This window comes from Pantherophis guttatus, chromosome 12 (assembly GCF_059756535.1).
Source record: "Pantherophis guttatus breed Tessera chromosome 12, ASM5975653v1, whole genome shotgun sequence".
Classification (NCBI taxonomy): Eukaryota; Metazoa; Chordata; class Lepidosauria; order Squamata; family Colubridae; genus Pantherophis; species Pantherophis guttatus.
Genome location: NC_142074.1, coordinates 12,951,077 through 12,970,588, shown reverse-complemented (window position 1 = coordinate 12,970,588; position 19,512 = coordinate 12,951,077). Strand labels below are relative to the sequence as shown.

General features: G+C 45.0%; 2 protein-coding genes across 3 annotated transcripts; one reads left to right on the top strand and one right to left on the bottom strand.

Moving 5' to 3' along the window:
* Nucleotides 1-1,371: 1,371 nt before the first annotated feature.
* On the bottom strand, nucleotides 1,372-12,953 carry NSDHL (NAD(P) dependent 3-beta-hydroxysteroid dehydrogenase NSDHL). Its single transcript, XM_034424035.3, has 8 exons — nucleotides 12,699-12,953; nucleotides 10,930-11,002; nucleotides 10,374-10,535; nucleotides 8,112-8,258; nucleotides 5,817-5,945; nucleotides 5,588-5,730; nucleotides 4,038-4,140; nucleotides 1,372-1,937 (listed from the first exon to the last, which is right to left on the bottom strand). Exons 2-8 carry the CDS (start codon nucleotides 10,948-10,950, stop codon nucleotides 1,605-1,607), a joined length of 1,038 nt encoding a protein of 345 aa, XP_034279926.2. The 5' UTR covers nucleotides 10,951-11,002; nucleotides 12,699-12,953; the 3' UTR covers nucleotides 1,372-1,604.
* Nucleotides 12,954-13,069: 116 nt separating this feature from the next.
* Nucleotides 13,070-19,020, top strand: CETN2 (centrin 2). Of its 2 annotated transcripts, none has more exons than XM_034424033.2 (5): nucleotides 13,070-13,406; nucleotides 16,501-16,659; nucleotides 16,828-16,956; nucleotides 17,619-17,756; nucleotides 18,226-19,020. In XM_034424033.2, the coding sequence occupies exons 1-5, from the start codon at nucleotides 13,404-13,406 to the stop codon at nucleotides 18,313-18,315; spliced, it is 519 nt and encodes a 172-aa protein (XP_034279924.1). In that variant the 5' UTR covers nucleotides 13,070-13,403; the 3' UTR covers nucleotides 18,316-19,020. The 2 variants fall into 2 exon arrangements, with proteins under 2 accessions (XP_034279924.1, XP_087733541.1); XM_087877415.1 differs by having other exon boundaries at nucleotides 13,292-15,720.
* The last annotated feature ends 492 nt before the right edge of the window (nucleotides 19,021-19,512 follow it).

Below are 19,512 nucleotides of genomic sequence, written 5' to 3'. Positions count from 1 at the left end.
GTCCTTCCTTCAGGTGCTTTGGAAAATCGGTTGACACCCTCTCCCCCCCTTTATTTTGGCAGCCCCTCAAATATTGGAACACTGTATCTCAAGGTAATGATTTTAATTAATTTTAACTAGGATATTGTATATTTGTATTTTAATTTTGGCTGTACACTGCCCTGAGTCCTTCGGGAAAATGGGCGGTATATAAATAAAATTATTATTATTATTATTAAAGGTAGAGAGATAATGAGCCTTGGTGGCGCAGTGGACTAAAGTGCTGTTAACTAGCACCAGCTGCCTGCAATTACTGCAAGTTCAAATCTCACCAGGCTCAAGATTGACTCAGCCTTCCATCCTTCCGAGGTAGGTAAAATGAGGACCCGGATTGTGGGGGCAATAAGCTGACTTTGTATAAAAAAGAACACCGGTTGGGGGGGCGGGGGCAAAAGCCCTACTAAGCAGGTATATACAAAAAGTATGAAGGCTATTGCTTAACACGTTGTAAGCCGCCCTGAGTCTCCGGAGAAGGACGGCATATAAATCGAACCAATCAATCAATCAATCAATATTTCTTTGGGTTTGGTAACTCCCAGCAATCGCACCAGTCACAAGCAGCAGGAATGTTCTTAATACTCACATCTTAATCCATACTTATGTGAATTGAGTTAGTTTAAAAAAGGTAATATTTTCAAAAGTGTTTTAGTTGATATGAAACTACCATAAAAAATCTCCCTCCATCTTATTATGGGGATAAACTGTTTCCCCCAATATTAGCAAGTGGATTTCATCAGAAACCCCGTACTGTACATCAATGAAGATTCTCACTCATCCAGGTAGAGTTGTCCAGTGGTGGGATTCAGCCAGTTCGCACCTAGTCGGGAGAACCAGTTGTTCACTTTCTAAGCAGTTCAGAGAACTGGTTGTTGGAAGAAATCTTATTTTTTCCCACTTTACAGGGCTAATCCTGTAAGGAAGATAGGAAGGAAACATTCTGGTGGTGTTTCTAGCCTAATCTTTATTGCCCTGCTTATAGAAATTGCCTCTCTGGTTAACCCTTATTACATTGTAACAGTAAGGAGCACTCTGCAGGCCTCCCAAACCCTCTGCGCACCATTTTTGCGAAAAACGGGCCCATTTTTTGCAAAAATGGGACAAGCAGGGCGGGGCTTCGGGAGGCCAAAAATGGTTGTATTCAGTGTATAAGACGCACCAACATTTCCACCCTCTTTTAGGAGGGAAAAAGGTGTGTCTTATACTCTGAAAAATACGGTAGTTCCTTCTTTCACCCTTAAACCCAGAAATCTGTGCACCAAAAGTGACATGTTGAAACGGAAGATAACTCAGCAGGACACGTGTCCCCCACCCCTGAAATACCACAAAATAATGCACCTTTATAAAAGGCTTTTATAAAAAGATACACCTGTACAAAAGTGTACAAAAGTGGGCTCATCCTGGGCCAGCAGCTACTCCAGAGACATTGCTTGAAGGAGTTCAACCTTGAAAGTTGTTCCAAAGTGAAGCTTCCCAGGGGCAAGGAGACTGAAGAGAAAGACCAATCAGAGAACCTACACAGAATCCATGGAAGAAGTTCAAGAGATGTTTGGTTGGAATTCAGACCATCACGTGGTCCTGTGGAGATGGGGGTAACTCTTGATGGTCCTTGCGATGGCTTCATCCAGGCGAACCACCGGCTTGTAGCCCATATCCCTTTTGGCTCGCTCGCAGCTATAATAATGGAAGGTCCCCGCGAGGGCAACTCTCATGGGAGTGAAGGTGGGGTGAATGGTAACAAGGGGACTCAACAGCAGCACAACCAGGGAGAAGAGAAGGGCTAAATAATAAGCTAACCAGTAAGGGATGCGGTATTTAGGAGGGTCATAGTGAAGGCCGGCGAGGATGCGAGACAAGAATTCCCAGAAAGGTATGGGCTCATCATTTGTGATGTGAAAAGCCTACGAGACAAACAAGGAGAAGGGAGGGATGGAAGTTAATAAACTAAGCATACAAGGAACACGCCCAAGAATATCAAGGAGAAGATCAGACAATCCATACAAGGTAATTACAGCTTTTGATTTACATCCCATCTTCCCTTTAGGAGCTAAAGGAGGCGTCCATAGAAGTCTTTCCTCCGACTTTCTCACCCACCACCCTTCTGAGGTGGGTGGGGCTGACTACGGATCTCTTCTAAGCTCCGCACGTAAGTGCTATATCCAGGGGTGGGCTTCAAAAATTTTAGCAAGGGGTTCTCTGCCCGGTTGCTGGGTGGGCGTGACCATGGTGGGTGTGGCCTAGTCAGCCTCCTGCACCACGGCGGAGAGGGGGAGCCTCCCCAGGCTCCGGAGGCTTTCTTCGAGCTTCTGAGAGGGCAAAAATGGCCTCCCCAGGCTCCGGAGGCTCTCTGGACGCTAGAAATGGGCCTGTTTTCGGCCTTCCTGAATTTACAGTAGGCCGGTTTTTCGCCCTCCTCGAGCCTCTGTGCGCACCCAGCACCTACCTGCATCCAAAACGGGCCACATGGGGACTCCTGGGAGAGGCAGGGCAAGGTGGGTGGGGCGGGGCCAGCCAGGAGTGGGATTTGGGGGTTCTCCGAACTCCACAGAATCTTAGCTAGAGGTTCTCCCAAACCCCTGCGAACCCCCAGCTCCCGGCTTTGAACTTTCTTGCAAAAGAAAGACTGATAACGCCTGATTTTTATATTTTTGGCATCCTTGCAGAAATGGCTTATATTGCTTTTTTACAAGATGTTTTTCTGGTTTTGCAGTGTAGATTCTTTTCCTGAAATTCTCTGGTGATTTGCAAGAAAACGACCAGAGCGAATGAAGTGATCAGCAAGCTATCACTCTTTAATTCAGAGATGAAAAAGTGTAAAATTTCAGAATCGGGTACAGGTAGCTCTTTAGCAACCATTCAAGGTGACAATAGCACTGAAAAAAAGGTGACCTTCCATTTACAACAGTTGTAACATAAAATGTATTTATGTTGGTTACAGCATCCAGAGGTCATGTAATTACCGTTTTCAGCCTTCCCACCAGTGGTGGGTTGCTACCGGTTCGCCCCGGTTCGGGCAAACCGGTAGTAGCAGCAGTGGGAGGCTCCACCCACCTCCCAGACATCATCAAATATCCTCTGCACAGGCGCAGAAGCTTCTGCACATGTGCAGAAGTGGCGCACGCATAAGCGAACTGGTAGCAAAGGTAAGCGAAACCCACCACTGCTTCCCACCCATCTTTTGACAAGTAGTCAGTGAAGGAAATTGGATTTGCTTAACAACTGCATGATTCCCTCTCAACTGCAGTGATTTGTTTACCGTGGCAAAAAAAAAGAGAGAGATAAAATGGAGCATGTCTTAGCAATGGGACATCTCTCTATTGTGGTCGTAACTTGAGGACTATCTGTGCAGCCCAAAGGCATCTCCTCTGAAATCCCCAGAGTGAGTATGGCCAAAGTCTCACTCCTCCCTCCTTTTTTTGGGGGATTTTTAATAGCAATAAGACTTATATACCACTTCACAGTGCTTTACAGCCCTCTCTAAGTGGTTTACAGAGTCGCCCTATAGGCCCCAACTATCTGGGTCCTCATTTTACCGACCTTGGAAGGCTGAGTCAACCTTGAGCTGGTCAGGATCGAACTCTTGGCAGTGGGCAGATTTAGCCTGCAATACTGCATTTTAACCACTGCGCCACCAGAGCTTCTTCCTCGAAAGGAAGGAAGGAAGGAAAGAAGAGTAGCTTTAGCATTTAGACTTATAAACTGCTTCACAGTGCTTTTACAGCCTTCTCTAAGCCTATGGCCCCCCAAAATCTGGGTCCTCATTTTACCGACCTCGGAAGGATGGAAGGCTGAGTCAACCTTGAGCCAGTCAGGATCGAAACTGCTTCGGGTGGGAAGAGTTAGCCTGCAACACTGCATTCTAACCACTGTGCCACCACGGCTCTAATACGTTTTAAAGCCTTACAGGAAACTCCTTCCGTTTTTGGGGAAAGTGATCCTTTGAGTTAAGAAAAGCTGCTTGCTCCAAATCTAAGCTTCAGGCAACGACAGAGTAGCCTTACCTTTCCACACAGTGGAGATTCTTTTTGAAGCTGCTCTGCAGCCAGGATGTGCCCATGGACCACATTTTCCACGTAAGTAAAATCCACCAAATTCTTCCCATTGCTGTTCAGAAGAGAGACGAGTCCAAAAGCAACAATAAAAAAATGCACGAGCCAAACTGTAAAATACAGGATTCCCTCCGGATGCATGAAATAATGAAAACTTTATTGGCGTTAATATTACCCTTAAACAGACCAGCAGAAAATTAAGGATCATTAAAAACTTGTTAAAAGCCACCACAGTGAAATAGAAAGTAATTAAGAATAAATGAGTCATTGGCCATATGTTATTTCAATTGGGAAAGGTTTCATAGACACACAAGCTATAGCCAAAACATTCCTTGTGCAATACACCAGGCAAATTATTTCAAAGCAAAAGCAATTATGTCTGGATTCAGGTGCTCATTCTAGATGAGCAAATGGTGCAAGAACTACAAATAGAATGGACTTGCAATATGTGGAAAATATATGTAGCTCAAGGTTGAATTTTGAGATTCTTGGTGTTCTCCGAGTTTGCTTCTCTTTCAACATGCTTCATTAACAGGCCAGGGAGCATCATGTGAGTAGAGTTACATCAGGGGTCTCCAAACTTGCCAACTTTAAGATCTGTGGACTTCAACTCCCAGCTGATGAATTCTTAACAGATTAACAGAGTTGGAAGGGACCTTGTAAGTCATCTAGTCCAACCCCCCGCCCAAGAGGGGACCCTACACCATTTTTGACAGATGGCAGTCCAGTCTCTTCTTGAAAGCCTCCAGTGATGAAACTCCCATAACTTCCGAAGGCAACTTCTGTTCCATTGGTTGACTGCTCTCACTGTCAAAAAAATTCTCCTTCTTTCTAGGTTGAATCTCTCCTTAATCAGTTTCCATCCATTATTCCTTGTCTGGCCTTCAGGTGCTTTGGAGAATAGCTTGACCCCTTCCTCTCTGTGGCAGCCCCTCAAATATTGGAAGATTGCTATCATGTCTCCCCTGGTCCTTCTCTTCACTAGACCAGCCATGCCCAGTTCCTGCAATGGTTCATCGTATGCTTTAGCCTCCAGTCCCCTAATCATCTTGGTTGCTCTTCTCTGCACTCTTTCTAGAGTCTCAACATCTTTTTTATAGTGTGGTGACCAAAACTGGATGCAGTATTCTAGGTGTGTAGGTTACTAAGGCTTTATAGAGTGGTATTAGTACCTCCCTTGAACTTGATTGTATCCCTCTGTTAATTCTGGAAATTTAAGTCCACAAGTCTTAAACTTGCCAAGTTTGGAGACCCCTGGGTTATGCAATTTTCTGGGTGTTTATAGGTGGTAGCTTGTCCTACCAGTCTTGATGGTTTCTTTTGATCAGACATAGGTTCTTGCCTATCTGAGCGTTGGTTACTAAGCATGTGTTGAGGAGGAAGGATGTGTTTAAGGCTGTTCTCTTCCTTATGCACTGATTACATTACCTAGTCTGCCTGTGAAATGTCTGCAAGAAGAGATGCAAGCAGAAAGAACACCTTGTAGATGAAACCTGACTTACCCAATGATGAATTTCATCTTGCCACTCTTGGCTGCCTGGATGAGGACTGGAACGAGCTGAGGGTCCCGAGGTCCAAATATGCCATGCGGACGGATAGCAGTGGTGAAGAAATTTTTCTCTGGGTCACTGGCCTTTAGCACCTCCTAAAAATAAGAACAAAAAGAAAAACAGCCTATGTAGATCTACCAAGAGCAAAAATGAAATATCATGAACCACAAAAGATCCAGACCTTCTCCTGCAGAATCTTTGTTTCTGTATAATAATCAATGGGTTTCTTGGCATAAGGGAGATCTTCTGTTCCATTCTTGATGTCCGTACCTTCGAAGACAACGCTGGCACTGCTGGTCAACACCAGTTTCTGCCAAAGAGTAGGAAGAAAAACATCAAGGGAGTTATTGAATGTTGTGGCCCGTCAGCGGCCTGTGCAGATTGTAGCTGATTCCGACAACGAGGAGGCTGGTGTGGTGCTGCGCCAGCAGCCTGTGCAGCTGGCGCTCGAGTCGGACAGTGAGGAGGCTGGAGAAGATGTGATGCCAGAGGCGGGGATTCAGCCAGGGCCTTCAGAACCTCCAGAAGCTCCTTTAAGTGAAGAGGACAAAGAGGAGGAGCCTCTTCTCAATGCATGGGCACGCAGAGCTGCCAAAAGGCAGGACTGGCTCCTCAGGAGGAGGTCTCCTCGAGAGTAAGGCTTGGGGCTAATTGGCCACTCCCTTAGCCTATTTAAGGAGGAACGCCGACTGAAGCAATTTGCAGGGAACAACTTTAGTTCACTCTCCTTCGTGTCTGCAAAATTGCTTCTGGGCTTTCTGCCAACTCTAGTAAGACTGTGATTACCTTATCTTAGAATTCTGGTAGGCTGTTAAGACAGTTCATTAACAGCCTTTGAATGATAAAGACTATGTGATTTGAGTAAAATAAGCTTTGTATAGAGTTTGTGTGTGCTGCGTTCTTTGGGGTCCGTAGCTGGGGCAGAACATTGAAAGACGTTGACTGCCAGATCAAGTTAGAGCAATACAAGATGGAATTGAGGAGAACCTTCCTAACAACGAGGACAATGAACTATTGAAACAGCTTGCCTCCAGAAATCGTGGGCGCTCCATCAATGGAGGTTTTTAAGAAGAGACTGAACAGTCATTTGTTCAAATGCTTGAGCAGGGGGCTGGACTCAGGGGTGGGCTACTGGGGGTTCACAGGGGTTTGGGAGAACCTCTAGCTAAGATTCTGTGCAGTTTGGAGCACCCCCAAATCTCACTCCTGGCTGGTCCCGCCCACCCCACCCTGCCCCTCTCAGGAGTCCCCACGCAGCCCGTTTTGGATGCTGGTAAGGGCAGGGCGCACCGGAGGCTAGGGGAGAGCGAATAATGGGCCTACTGGAAGTTCAGGAAGGCTGGAAACAGGCCCGTTTCCGGCCTCAAGAGGGCCTCCAGAGCCTGGAGAGTCTGTTTTTGCCCTCCCGGAGGCTTGAGAAAAGCCTCTGGAGCCTGGGGAGGGCAAAAACACTCTCCCCCCCCCCCGTGGTGCAGGAGGCCATGTAGGCCACACCCACCCAGCCCATCCCTGGCTGGACTAGAAGACCTCCAATCTCCCTTCCAGCTGTGTTCTATTCTAAGATCCTTGCTGGATCCCAAGTCTATAAACACGTGCTCTTCTCTATCTATACAGAAGTGGTTCCTTTTTCACAGTATTCCTTCTGAAAAGGCCATCAGAAAGGTCTTGAGGAAAGTAGAGGCTATCTTCTAATACTACATTTTACCATATAGTAACTGAAGACATGTTACTTCTAAATAGATGACACGCACCCTTTTCATTGTACCAAAGTGACTAAGAGGGGGAAAAAACCCTCAAGGGATTAGAAGAAAACCCCTCCATAAAGACTAGGAGAAAAAAGAGAGCTTAGTTCTAAGGTGCTAGCCTAGCAACCAGGAGGCAGTGAGTTCTAGGCCTCCCTTAGGCGTGAGTGCCACATGGGTGGGTAGGCCTTGAGTTTGACACCCATGGACTATGCCTTTTCTCTCCCAGGAACTTTACCGTGAATTTCTTTTCTTTCTTAGGTCCGTAGAGACCTGTTCCAAGTCCTCAAGGAACCCCTGGGCTCCACAGAAACTGCTTTGAAAAGCCTAAAGCTTCCAAGGTAGAATCATCAGGGGCAGATGTCAACTTGCAAAGCTTTCGAGTTGCCATGAGCAGGAGGGAGGGAGAACTGAAGTGAATTCCATACATTCTTCCTGACCGCAATCAGAAGGAGGGTGTTAGGTTTCACAGCCAGCCACTGGTTAATTGGAGAACGTGATTTATGACATGGCCAGAGAGGAGGGGAGAGACAGGGTCATAGGGGAACGTAAATCTACGTGGGATCAGTCCTAACTGCATCCGAGTATTGCTGGAATGTTGCTCCTAATAAATGACTGTATTTCCTTTGAAGTTTGGATCATGGCTCATGAATTAATTAGGGCATCTTTCGGAAACTTGACAGCAGTTACTTCTCGCTTGTGTCAGTGCTTTAAAATTCTTGTTCAAACCTTACTTGGACGCCAGCTTCTTTACAAGCCTCAATGACTGCCTTGGTCCCCAAATAATTGACTCTGTAGAAAAGTTCTCGATTGTTGCTAGAAGGTGCAGGCGAGGCACAATGAAACGCCACGGTCACACCTTGTAGAGCCGGGAGTAGATCCTGTGAGGGAGAAGAGATACAGTCAAAGAACTGGAGAGGCTGTTGCATCAATCCGCTGAGTGAAGCCATCTCCTTTTGATGCCTGTGCAATTTCTACTTGAAGACCTCCAGACAGTTAGAAGCAAGAATGTTGGTGAATCTGGAATTGATTCCAGCTGAAAGACGCCAGTTTAGAGGGACTTCTACGACGCTAGCTAAAGAGTAAATTTCAATTATTCAGAGACTCGAGCCTGACTAGGTAGCTCAGAGCCTGACTAGGTGGCTCAGTGGCTAAGACACTGAACTTGTCGATCAAAAAGGTCGGCAGTTCGAATCCCTAGTGTAGGTCTTCTGTGGGAGCGGGGGGTTGGACTAGATGACCTCCAAGATCCCTTCCAACTCTGTTACTGCACATGAGATGTAGGAAATGTTCTTCAAAGTAGTCTATACCAGGGATGTCAAACTCAATTATCAGGGTTGTGTTTGACCTCGGAGAGGTGGAGTGTGGCGTGGAGCGGGGGGAGGAGGCATGGCTGGAGGTGGGTGTGGCCACGATGGGTGTGACACGGGACTCATGTCAGGGTGGGAGGGCACCTGTGGTGGCCAATTGCTAAGGCAGGACTTCTCTGGGACAGTCCCTCACTCTCATTATAATGTAATTATAATGTAAATTTTAATTTGTTCTTAACCTGGGGTTTTAAATTTGTCTTGTGCTAAATTGATTTAATTTGATTTTACTTCTGCTCTTAAATTTTGTATTCTATGTGTTTTATCTTGTGCCTGTTCACTGCCCTGAGTCCTTCGGGAGTAGGGCGGTATATAAATGAAATGAAATAAAATGAAATGAAATGAAATGAAATAATCTCCTTCCTTCTAGGAACTAATTAAAAAAATCTTAAGATTGTGCAGAAATGAACAGATTAACTTTGATGATTAAAGAGAGAGAGAGAGGATATGGACTATTATGTAAGATAGGGGTGAAATTTTATGATTGGTTAAAAAAGAGATAGAGATAAAGATTGTGATCATTAAATAAGGAGAATGTTATATTAAATGTATTGTAATTTGGGGGAAATATCGCAAGAGAGAAATGGAAACTATCAAGGAGAAATGAAGATAGGAGGAGTAATAAAAAGAAGTCATGGAAGAAACACCGAGAAGACACACGGAAGGATTGATGTATTATGTGTTTGTTTGTTTTAAAAAATAAAAAAAACTTATATATAAAAAAAATAATCTCCTTCCTTCCTTCCTTCCTTCCTTCCTTCCTTCTTCCTTCTCCTTTTTTCTTCCTTCCCCTGTTTCTTTATTTTTCATTCCTTGCTCTCTTCCCATCTTTCCTTCTTTTTCTTTGTCTTTCTTCTTTCCCATTCCCCTCCCTTCTTGCATGCTCAAATGCAAATGGGGAAACATTTCTCCTTCTGTTTTGTTTTTAGTTTGTTTTGATAGCCTTCTGTCAGAGAAAACGAAGCATGGGGGAGGGCGCGCCCCCTCCCCGCATCCTGTTTTCGGAAACAAAGCATTTTGCTGACAGAGGCACCGCAGGCTGGCCCTTTGCTGCAGTGGTGGGTTTAAATTTTTTTACTACAGGTTTGGTGGGCATGGTTTGGTGAGCGTGGTATGGCTTGGTGGGTGTGGTTTGGTGGGCATGGCAGGGACAGGATACTGTAAAATCTCCATTCCCACCCCACTCCATGGGAAGGATACTGCAAAATCCCCATTTCCTCCCGATCAGCTGGGATTCGGGAGGCAGAGAATAGATGTGGGCGGGGCCAGTCAGAATTTTTACTACCGGTTCTCTGAATGACTCAAAATTTCCGCTACCGGTTCTCCAGAACTGGTCAGAACCTGCTGAAACCCACCTCTGCTTTGCTGTTTCCCGGCCGGCCCCATGGGCCAATCTAAGCACCCCGCGGACTAGATCCGGCCCACGGGCCTTGAGTTCGATACCCCGGTATACACATTAGAGCAGATTCTAACTTTGCAACACTCCCCAACACATGGGGTGGAAATTCCCAGAACTCTCATTTTAACTCCTAAACAGCCTTCACCAACTCCAGTCATAAGGCTTAAGACCAACAAGCTTCATGTTGGCCATACCTCAGCTGTGTCAATTTACCTCGGTTTGTTCCTTACCTCTTTCTTGCAGAGGTTGCCCAGGTAAAACTTCACCTGGCTGTTCTCAAAGCCTTTGCGAATGTCAAACACGTTGACCGAGTAGCCTTTTTCCACCAGCTGCTCTACCAGATGTTGACCGAGGAACCCTGAGCCGCCAATTACGGTGCATTTTTTACTAGCCTGCAGGAAACGGATACAAACGGATTGCAATCAGTGTTTTTCCAAGCACGTTGTGATTGGTTTTTATGAGCACAGAAAGCAACAAGCAAGAACTCATGCCAATAACAGCCATTGCAGGACGAAAAAAAACCCCCAAAAAACCTTCAGTGCAATGAGCCTCGGTGGTCGGCATATTGCCCCCAACAATTTTGGGTCCTCATTTTACCCACCTTGGAAGGATGGAAGGCTAAGTCAACCTTGAGGCTGGTGAGATTCGAACTGCCAAATTGCAGGCAGCCGGCAGTCAGCAGAAGTAGCCTGCAATACTGCATTCTAACCACTGTGCCACCACGGCTCATGTTAAAAAAGCAGCTCCCCCCCAAAAAAGGTATTTTGCAGAAATAAATTAACTTACCAGCCTCGAATGCGTGGCCATCTTGTCCAAAGGTTTCTCAGGAAGGGACAGCAATTCTCCAGTTCTTTTCTTGCTGTACTCAAATGACAGAAAAAGTTAATTAGAACCCTCCCATTCCCACCACCCCTAAGTTAGTTTGCAGCCTAACTTTTTAAAAAGCCCAATGTTTACCTCTCGTGATAATCAGTTGAGCAACTGAACTTTCCCCTTACGCTGACCTCAGCATAGTTCCTGCAGATAAAATGACTGCCTCAGGAATCACTCTACCTTTGCAACCCTTTCAGAGCTAACTATTCAACAGCCTTTGTAAAGGAAAAACAGTCATTCTATATTGCTTTTAAATGTGGAAGATTTATTTTAGCCATTACTACTAATTCTAAGAGACACAGTGGCTCAATGACTAAGACGCTGAGCTTGTCGATCAGAAGGTCGGCAGTTCAGCGGTTCGAATCCCTAGTGTCCCGTAACAGGGTGAGCTCCCGTTACTTATCCCAGCTTCTGCCAACCTAGCAGTTCGAAAGCACGTAAAAAATGCAAGTAGAAAAATAGGGACCACCTTTGGTGGGAAGGTAACAGCGTTCCGTGTGCTTTTGGCATTGAGTCATGCTGGCCACATGACCACGGAGACGTCTTCGGACAGCGCTGGCTCTTCGGCTTTGAAACGGAGATGAGCACCGCCCCCTAGAGCCAGAAACGACTAGCACATATGTGCAAGGGAACCTTTACCTTTACTAATTCTAACTGGAGTACCACTTGAGCACAATTCTCATTGGCATGATCCCCAACAGTCAATTGCAAAAGGGAGCTTTTAGTTTAATACCAACAAACAATAGCTGCCTGTCCCAGGTTCTTGAAAAGGATAGATAAAAATGCCAAATTCAGTCTAAACAGCTGGCACATGGTGCAACCAACCCTAATTGTCTCAAAGGTGCTTTTTCAAAACTTACCTGTGCTGTTTTTTTTTTCCCCTTGAGTTTCAAAAGTTGCCTTTTGAAAAAAGCATTTTTGAGACAACCAGGACCTGGCTGACTGAGAATCTCCATAGACAACCAACCACCACCACCATCATCATCATCTACATACATACATACATACATACATACATACATACATATATATGTAGGTCTTTGGTTATTCGGGTCTTCTCCCACGTAAAATTGGAAGTGTCTTGGCGACGTTTCGACGAAGTCTCATTCGTCATCTTCAGGCTGGTGTTCTCGGCTTCGTGCTTCGTGCTCCTGGAAGCACGAAGCCGAGAACACCAGCCTGAAGATGACGAATGAGACTTCGTCGAAACGTCGCCAAGACACTTCCAATTTTACGTGGGAGAAGACCCGAATAACCAAAGACCTACATACAAACACCCGCGAAAACCTGAGAAAACATATATATATATATATATATATATATATATATATATATAGAGAGAGAGAGAGAGAGAGAGAGAGAGAGAGAGAGAGAGAGAGAGAGAGAGAGAGAGAGAGAGAGAGGGAGAGAGAGAGAGAAATCTGCCAGTAACTCTGGACAGTTTACCAACTGCTAGGCGTGACATGTTAGTAAATATCAAAGACATATAACATTTCTCTGTGTTATCAATTTCTTAGTCTAATAAGCCATCTCCATAAGCCTTTCTAACTGGCTTCTTCCTTTAAAGAAAATGAAATATTTATCAGTTAATTCACTTCAACAGAGAGATGGGTAGCATATAAATTGAATACATAAAATACATTACAGTTTCTTTGTCATCTCCATCACCTGTCATCCCTCACCTGCTTTTCTCAAAGCTGCCAAAAAAGATAATATTTAAAACAGATATTCCAAAAATAAAAAAAAAGATATTATTTTTAAAAGATATTCCAGGTCTAACGGTGAGGCAAAGCAGCCTAGACAAAATCGAGGACCAGGAAAAGGGATCTGAAGAAGCCGCCTGTGGATCTCCCTGCCCAGGAATCTAATACAGAACCGATCCAAAGAATACAAGGAATTCCACTCAGCAGCCTCTCAGCTGGTCCATTCATCCCAACAGCCACGCCCCTTTGCTTTTATACCCATGGGCGGGCAGACCACGCCCACCCACCGATCTCCTCCAATCACATCCCGCGGTGGCGCTCGACTCCTCCCTCTCCTTCGACCCCACCCCTAGGGTGAAGATCTGCCGAGAGTGGGGAGGCTCGCCCCATTGGCTCTTCCGCCTTTGTGGCCAATCGGATCTTTCTCCCCCACCCGCCCACACACTCCGCCCTCAGCCATTCGCCACCAATCACCGCCCGGGCGTGGCTCTCCCTCTCTTGCGCTCGCCGGCCAATAGCGAGGGCGGTTTGTCCCGACGTCGGCGCGTAGCGAGAGGAGCCAATCGGAAGGCGCGACGCTGAGCGTCTTGGCTGCCGGGCGACGGTTTTGAGCTCCCGCCGTTGTTGTTGTTTTTTTCCCCCCCACCAACGGGCTTCCTCAGGGACCGGCGCCGCTTCCTGGGGATGGTCAGTGGGGTCGCGGCCGGGGAAGGCCTTAGGCGGTTGGGTAAGGGGGTGAGGGGAGAAGGCCGCGGCAGTGGCGGCGAAGCCAGACACGACCTGAGGTAGTTTAACGGCTGGAATTTGCATCCGTTCCCTATATGCTAATGTATGCAAATTAGCCACCTGGTGCCCTCTTGAATCTCCGAATTGGATCTTGAGGCGCTTTTGCAGGGATCGGGAGGCAGAAGCCTTCCCCGACTGCCTTCCCCGCCACTTGATCCACTTTTTGGGGGGGGGGGGATGGGGGGAGAACACACAATCCGGACTTCCCGCTTTTCCTGCACGTGTGAACGCGCCGTAGGGTGGACTCGTGTGTCTTGGAAGCTCCAGTTCGGAAGGGAAACGTGTTATGAGCCCCAAAGCAAGGGATTGAAGGATGGTGGCTGGGCCAGTTTGCTGTAAAAAAAAAAAAAAGCAAGTTTTTAGGGCATGAACTCGGGTGGGAGGGAGGTGCCTAGGGACAGGTAGTCCTCGACTTACGACCACACCGGAGTCCCAAATTTATCTTGCCGAGTCTGAGACCTTTGTGAAATGATTTTTCCTCGATTTTACGACCTTTCTTTGCCACCCTTGTGTGAAGTGGATGGCTGCGGTTGATTAGGGAGGAACCTGGCAGTTGAAGGAATCGGGTTTCCCCCATGGACTTTGGCTGGTCGGGAGGTCGCAAAAAAGGGAATCACATGACACACACCCCTCCCCCGGGATGCTGTGACCATCATAAATGTGAGTCAGTTATCGAGCAACGAAATGGAAATCAGGTGACCGTGGTGGAGGACGCAGCAACGGTCGTTAAGTGTGAAAAACGGTCCCGAGTCACTTTTTCCAGTGATATTGTAGCTTTGAACGGTCACTAAATGAACAGTTGTAAGTCGAGGACTACCTGTATTTGCGAAGCCTGCATAGCAAAAGATAAAGGAAGAGGGGGTGTGGAAAGGTGGGGTGCCTTTCAATGTAGAAAATAGCAGCTGGCTGTCAGGCAATGTCATACAAGACATATTGCTAAGGTGTTCTGGCCTGCCAGTGGCCAGAGGAGCTGGTGGCAGACTCAGACAGTGAGGAGGTTGGGGAGGAACATGGGCCAGTCCTGGAGTCTGGGGAGGGCTCTGATAAGGGCTCTGCATCGGAGGCAGAGATGGGGCCAGGACCGTCTGACAGTTGTCAGCTGCCTTCGGAGTCGGACATCAGTGGGGCAGAAGAACAGCTGGAGCCTGTTCCCAGCGTGTGCATGCGCAGAACTGCCAGGAGAAGGGAACAGCTAAGGAACAAGGGTCAACTCAGGAGTAAAGCCACAGGTGGATGGTGAATGGTCCTTCCCATAGGGAATAAAGAATGAAAGAGGAGGAGAGTTTGCAGGAGACAATTAGTTTGCTTAATTGGTTTGTGACTCAGAGACTTCTTGCCAAGTTTTGAAGATTTCGGCCTGGCAGCTCTCCAAGCCAGATAAGGTCTGTGATGGTAAATTCTCCCTTGAAAGACTTTGCTGGATGTGAATGAGGAATTCACAGTAACTTAATAAAAAGGGTTTTTTTGTCAGGACAAGGAGTCTGCTTCATGTTCTTGGGAAGCTTAGGTCAGAACATAAGGTAAAGAATAGGGGTAAGAGCCAATAGAAGACTGGCTAAAAGCTTTAAAATGCCTATTGATTAACTTTTAGGAATAGGGTCGAAGTAGAGCCAATAGAATACTTGTTAGATGACTTTTGGAGTGTTTATTAGTTAAGACTTAAAAATAGGGATGGTGTGGAGGCAATAGAGGACTGGTTAACTTTCAAAAAGCCTGTTAGACAATGTTTCTTTTTCCCTCCTTGAAAAACTATATAAAAATTTATGGAGATTCTCACTCATTCAGGTCATGGTTGTCCCAACGGTGCTTTTTTCAAGAAGCAACTGAACTTTTTGGTTTTTCTTTGAAGACATTTTGCTTCTCATCCAAGAAGCTTCTTCAGCTCTTCAATATAAAAGCTTGTTGAATTCTTTGTTTTGGGTCCTGGCATTTTGCTGGCTGGGACCCCTTTTCCTGAAGCGCTTCAGTAAAAGAAAATCAATTCCGTACCTCGTGTCTGGTTGATTTCATTGGCTTTAGAGCCAAGCTGAGAACTGAATTTGAGAATAACAATGGAAAGGAGCCCACCAGGTGATCCCAAGGTGCAGGCTAGACCTGAAAGTCCAAAAAACATTGGCCAGTCATTCCTGTCATGTTGCAGGAGACAACCACAAAATCACCAGCTCTCGGGAGAAAGGAACATCTTGCATATAGAAAATTAGCACATGGAGGAGGGGTAGAGTGGACCTTTGTTTTCTTTGGTTTACTAGTATTCTAATTTGAGGCAAGTTTTGTTTAACCCTGTTGAATGATGTGCATATACTGTCAAGTAATACAACCAGGAGTGTCTGCAGGGTGTGATCAAAAAAAGTCAAGACGATGGCCAAGCTTTTGTAATCAAAGTTCCCTCTTTCTTATTTACTGTCGTTATCATCTTGATTATTTTGACCACAGATCGAGGACATCTCTGTAACCCAAATACATCAGTGCGGATACATATTTTTTAAAAATTCCCTACAGTAGGATCATGCATCAACATTTTCCATTTTAACTTGCAGCCATAATGCTCTCCACCGAGAATAAACACCAATAAAATTGGTAATAATTTTAAAAGCCAGGAAATATATGTTTACAGTGTCATTTCAATCACAAAGTTAAGGTTTTTTTTTTAAGGAATAGGAAGAATAGATCCTACCCAACTATACCCAGCTATGTATTAATTGGGTGAAGGAAACCAAGGTATTCCTAGACAAAATACATAAATTAACTTATTTAATTTAGGATGTGTTCAAAAAATATTAATTGAAGGCTTACACCACATCTGCAGTATGATGCATCACTTCACATTCTGAAAATCAGTAATTTAGCTACTAGGACCTCAGAGGCAAAAGTGTTTGAAACTCCTCTTCAAAGTCGGGCCAGGCTCTCTGGAATAGTCAGAAGGGAAACCCTCTAGGGAGCTAAAACTGGGTTATGTCTTTTAATATTCTCTTCTGTCTTTCATCCATGCTCTCAGGCCTCCAGCTATAAGAAGGCATCCCTGGGAGCAGCAGCTCAGAGGAAGAAAACAGCTCCCAAAACCGAACTCACTGAAGAGCAGAAGCAAGAGATTCGGGAGGCCTTTGATCTCTTTGACACCGATGGGACTGGCAATATTGACGTAAAAGAGTTGAAGGCAAGCTACAGAATATCACTAAGATGCTTTCATTACCTGAGAGCCTGCTCCATTAGCAGGCCTTTCTTCTCAGAGATCTGTAATTTTAGTCGTAGAATCGTAGGGCCGGAAGGGACCTTGAAGGTCTTCTAGTCCAACCTCATCTCATCCTCTTTTCATTGTTTTTAGGTCGCCATGAGGGCCCTTGGGTTTGAACCCAAGAAGGACGAGATCAAGAAAATGATCCTTGAGATTGATAAGGAAGGGACAGGAAAGATTACCTTCAGTGACTTCCTAGGGGTGATGACCCAGAAAATGGTATGTTGTGCTGGCTATAGAGACAGAATTTGGTTTTAAGTTGCAACTCTCAAAGAAATTGAAAGCTGCCTGGGATTTTTCATGGTAGCGTTCCATTTGTCAAAGAGGGAAACCAGGCTCGGTCCTACCGTCACTCCACGTATCAGACTTTAGCTCAGAGATTGGTAGAACAATGCAACTTGCAAGGCAGACTGGAAAAGAATCGAAAGTAAAGCCTTTTCTGTCAACAACTCTTCAGCAATCTTGTTCTGATTGGAGGAGGACGATGCGTTTGATTGTATGTAAGCAGTAAAAGCCATCTCTGGCAGAATCCTATTTGCTGCCTTCAATAAACTGAGGGCAGAACCTGCTTTAAAATAGCAATAGCACTTAGACTTATATACTGCTTCACAGTGCTTTACAGCGCTCACTAAGCAGTTTAGAGAGTCAGCATTTTGCCCCCAACAATCTGAGTCCTCATATACCAAACTCGGAAGGATGGAAGGCTGAGTCTTGAGCCAGTCAGGATTGAATTGCTGGCAGTTAGCAGAATAAGCCTGCAATGCTGCATTCTAACCGCTGTGCCACCACGAGTCATAGCTCTATATAGCATTACCCCAATTGTTTTTGTCCCACTTCGTTTAACATGTCTGAAGGCTTGTTGTTGTTGTTTGTTTTTTAAGGCTGAAAAAGATTCAAAAGAAGAAATTCTGAAAGCTTTTAAGCTCTTCGATGACGACGAAACAGGCAAAATCTCTTTCAAAAACCTGAAACGCGTGGCCAAAGAACTGGGGGAGAATCTCACCGACGAGGAGCTTCAGGTTGGAAACCATGTTGACTTGTTTATGTAATGATTCTATAAACGGTGATTTTATATAAGCTGAACTCTGGTAGATGAACAAGTGGGAAGGCAAGAGTGGGAAAAGATGAATAAACTTCAGCCAGTGGACAAAGTTGATTATGTTGAGGTCAGATTGGAATGAGGAAGAAGCTCTTTGAACCAAGCTCTTACCTCACTTGATTTTGCTTCTGCTGCAAGAGATGATTGATGAGTGTACAAAGTCAGTAGATAATGACCGTAGGAGCAGTTTCAGCAGCTATAGTAGTAATGGTACTAGTAGCGTATGTAGCAATGAGAGTAGGAACCGAAGCTGGAGGCAAGGACATAATGGAAATAGAAAGCATCATGAATATGTTAAAGCATTCAGCTGTTCAGCTTTAAATGGGAAGAGACACTCTGCCATCTTTGAACCAAGCTCTTACCTCACTTGATTTTTGCTTCTGCTGCAGGAGATGATTGATGAAGCCGATCGGGACGGAGATGGGGAAGTCAATGAACAGGAGTTTCTGCGGATCATGAAGAAAACTAGTTTGTACTGAGATGTTTGGTCCACACCGTGACCTCATTTATTGCCTCATGTTGGCTAAATTCAATCTCAACAGATTCCTCTTGGAAAGAGATGAACAGCAGCCCAAATCTCATAAACATTGTGAGCTACTTCCAGTTCTCTTTCTTTTTGTAAATCCCAGCAACATCTGCTGACTCCCAGCTCATCTTTCAGTGTTTCATACAGCAGGAAATGTGAGGCTCTGGGGCTTAAATTACAGTTGGAAGAAAGCGGTGTTATTTCTATATAGGTTTCATGCGAGAATGGGATTTCGAATTTACATAACCGAGAAGCAACTTTTCTCTTTTAAAATATTGTTGTAAAAAAGCTGAAACTCCTTATTATTTGAGTATTTTAGTCAAGGAGAAAACAATTCCAGAAAGTAAATGTTTCTGCTTCAGCTCCTGCATTTGATCCATTGCTCTTTGTTCTTGTCATCTATGAAAGTGGCCTAATTCTGGTTATAAATATTCAGATATAGTGCCTGCCTTATCTAAACATTGATATAAAGATATTGTGCACTTAATATCTTTTTATTCCCTCTCCCCTCCAAAAAAACAAAAAAAAAACACTGAATGTAAATGGATATAACTTTAATGCTAGAATTGATAAGAAGGACCTTGTAATAGTTGTTTTCCCCACCTAAATATGGCTTGTGTTGTTAGTTGTGAAAAGTAAAGCTGAGATCAAAACTCTATGACGACAGAGTTGTCTGGGTTTTTTATTCTGCTGACTGCTTTTAATTTTTTATTTACATAGCTTTCCTGCATAAAAATGCTGAAGGGATTTTTTTTGCCAAGCAGAAACAAAAATAGGATGGGGAAATCAAGTCTGCAAGCGTTATCTGTCAGGTGTGAAAAGACCAGATCCACCCAACAGATTTATGCACAGGAAGCTTCTCAACTAACAGCGCCTGCTTGAAGTTAGATGAGGGGCAACGGAATTCAAGGGTGGGGTTGGACTTAGTTTACTTGTGGCTACACAGGGATTCTAGGCTGATGCCTCTTTAAATTCCACACACATCCCCTCCGATTCTGATATCCCTTCTCCTACAGTATCACCCCAATCAGCTGCTATTGAAATCAGGAAACACACAAAAAAAGCACCACAATTTATGATGGAATTTCATCATCATGTAGTGATACAGGAAGTCCTCAATTTACAATCACAATTGAGCTCAAAATTTTCA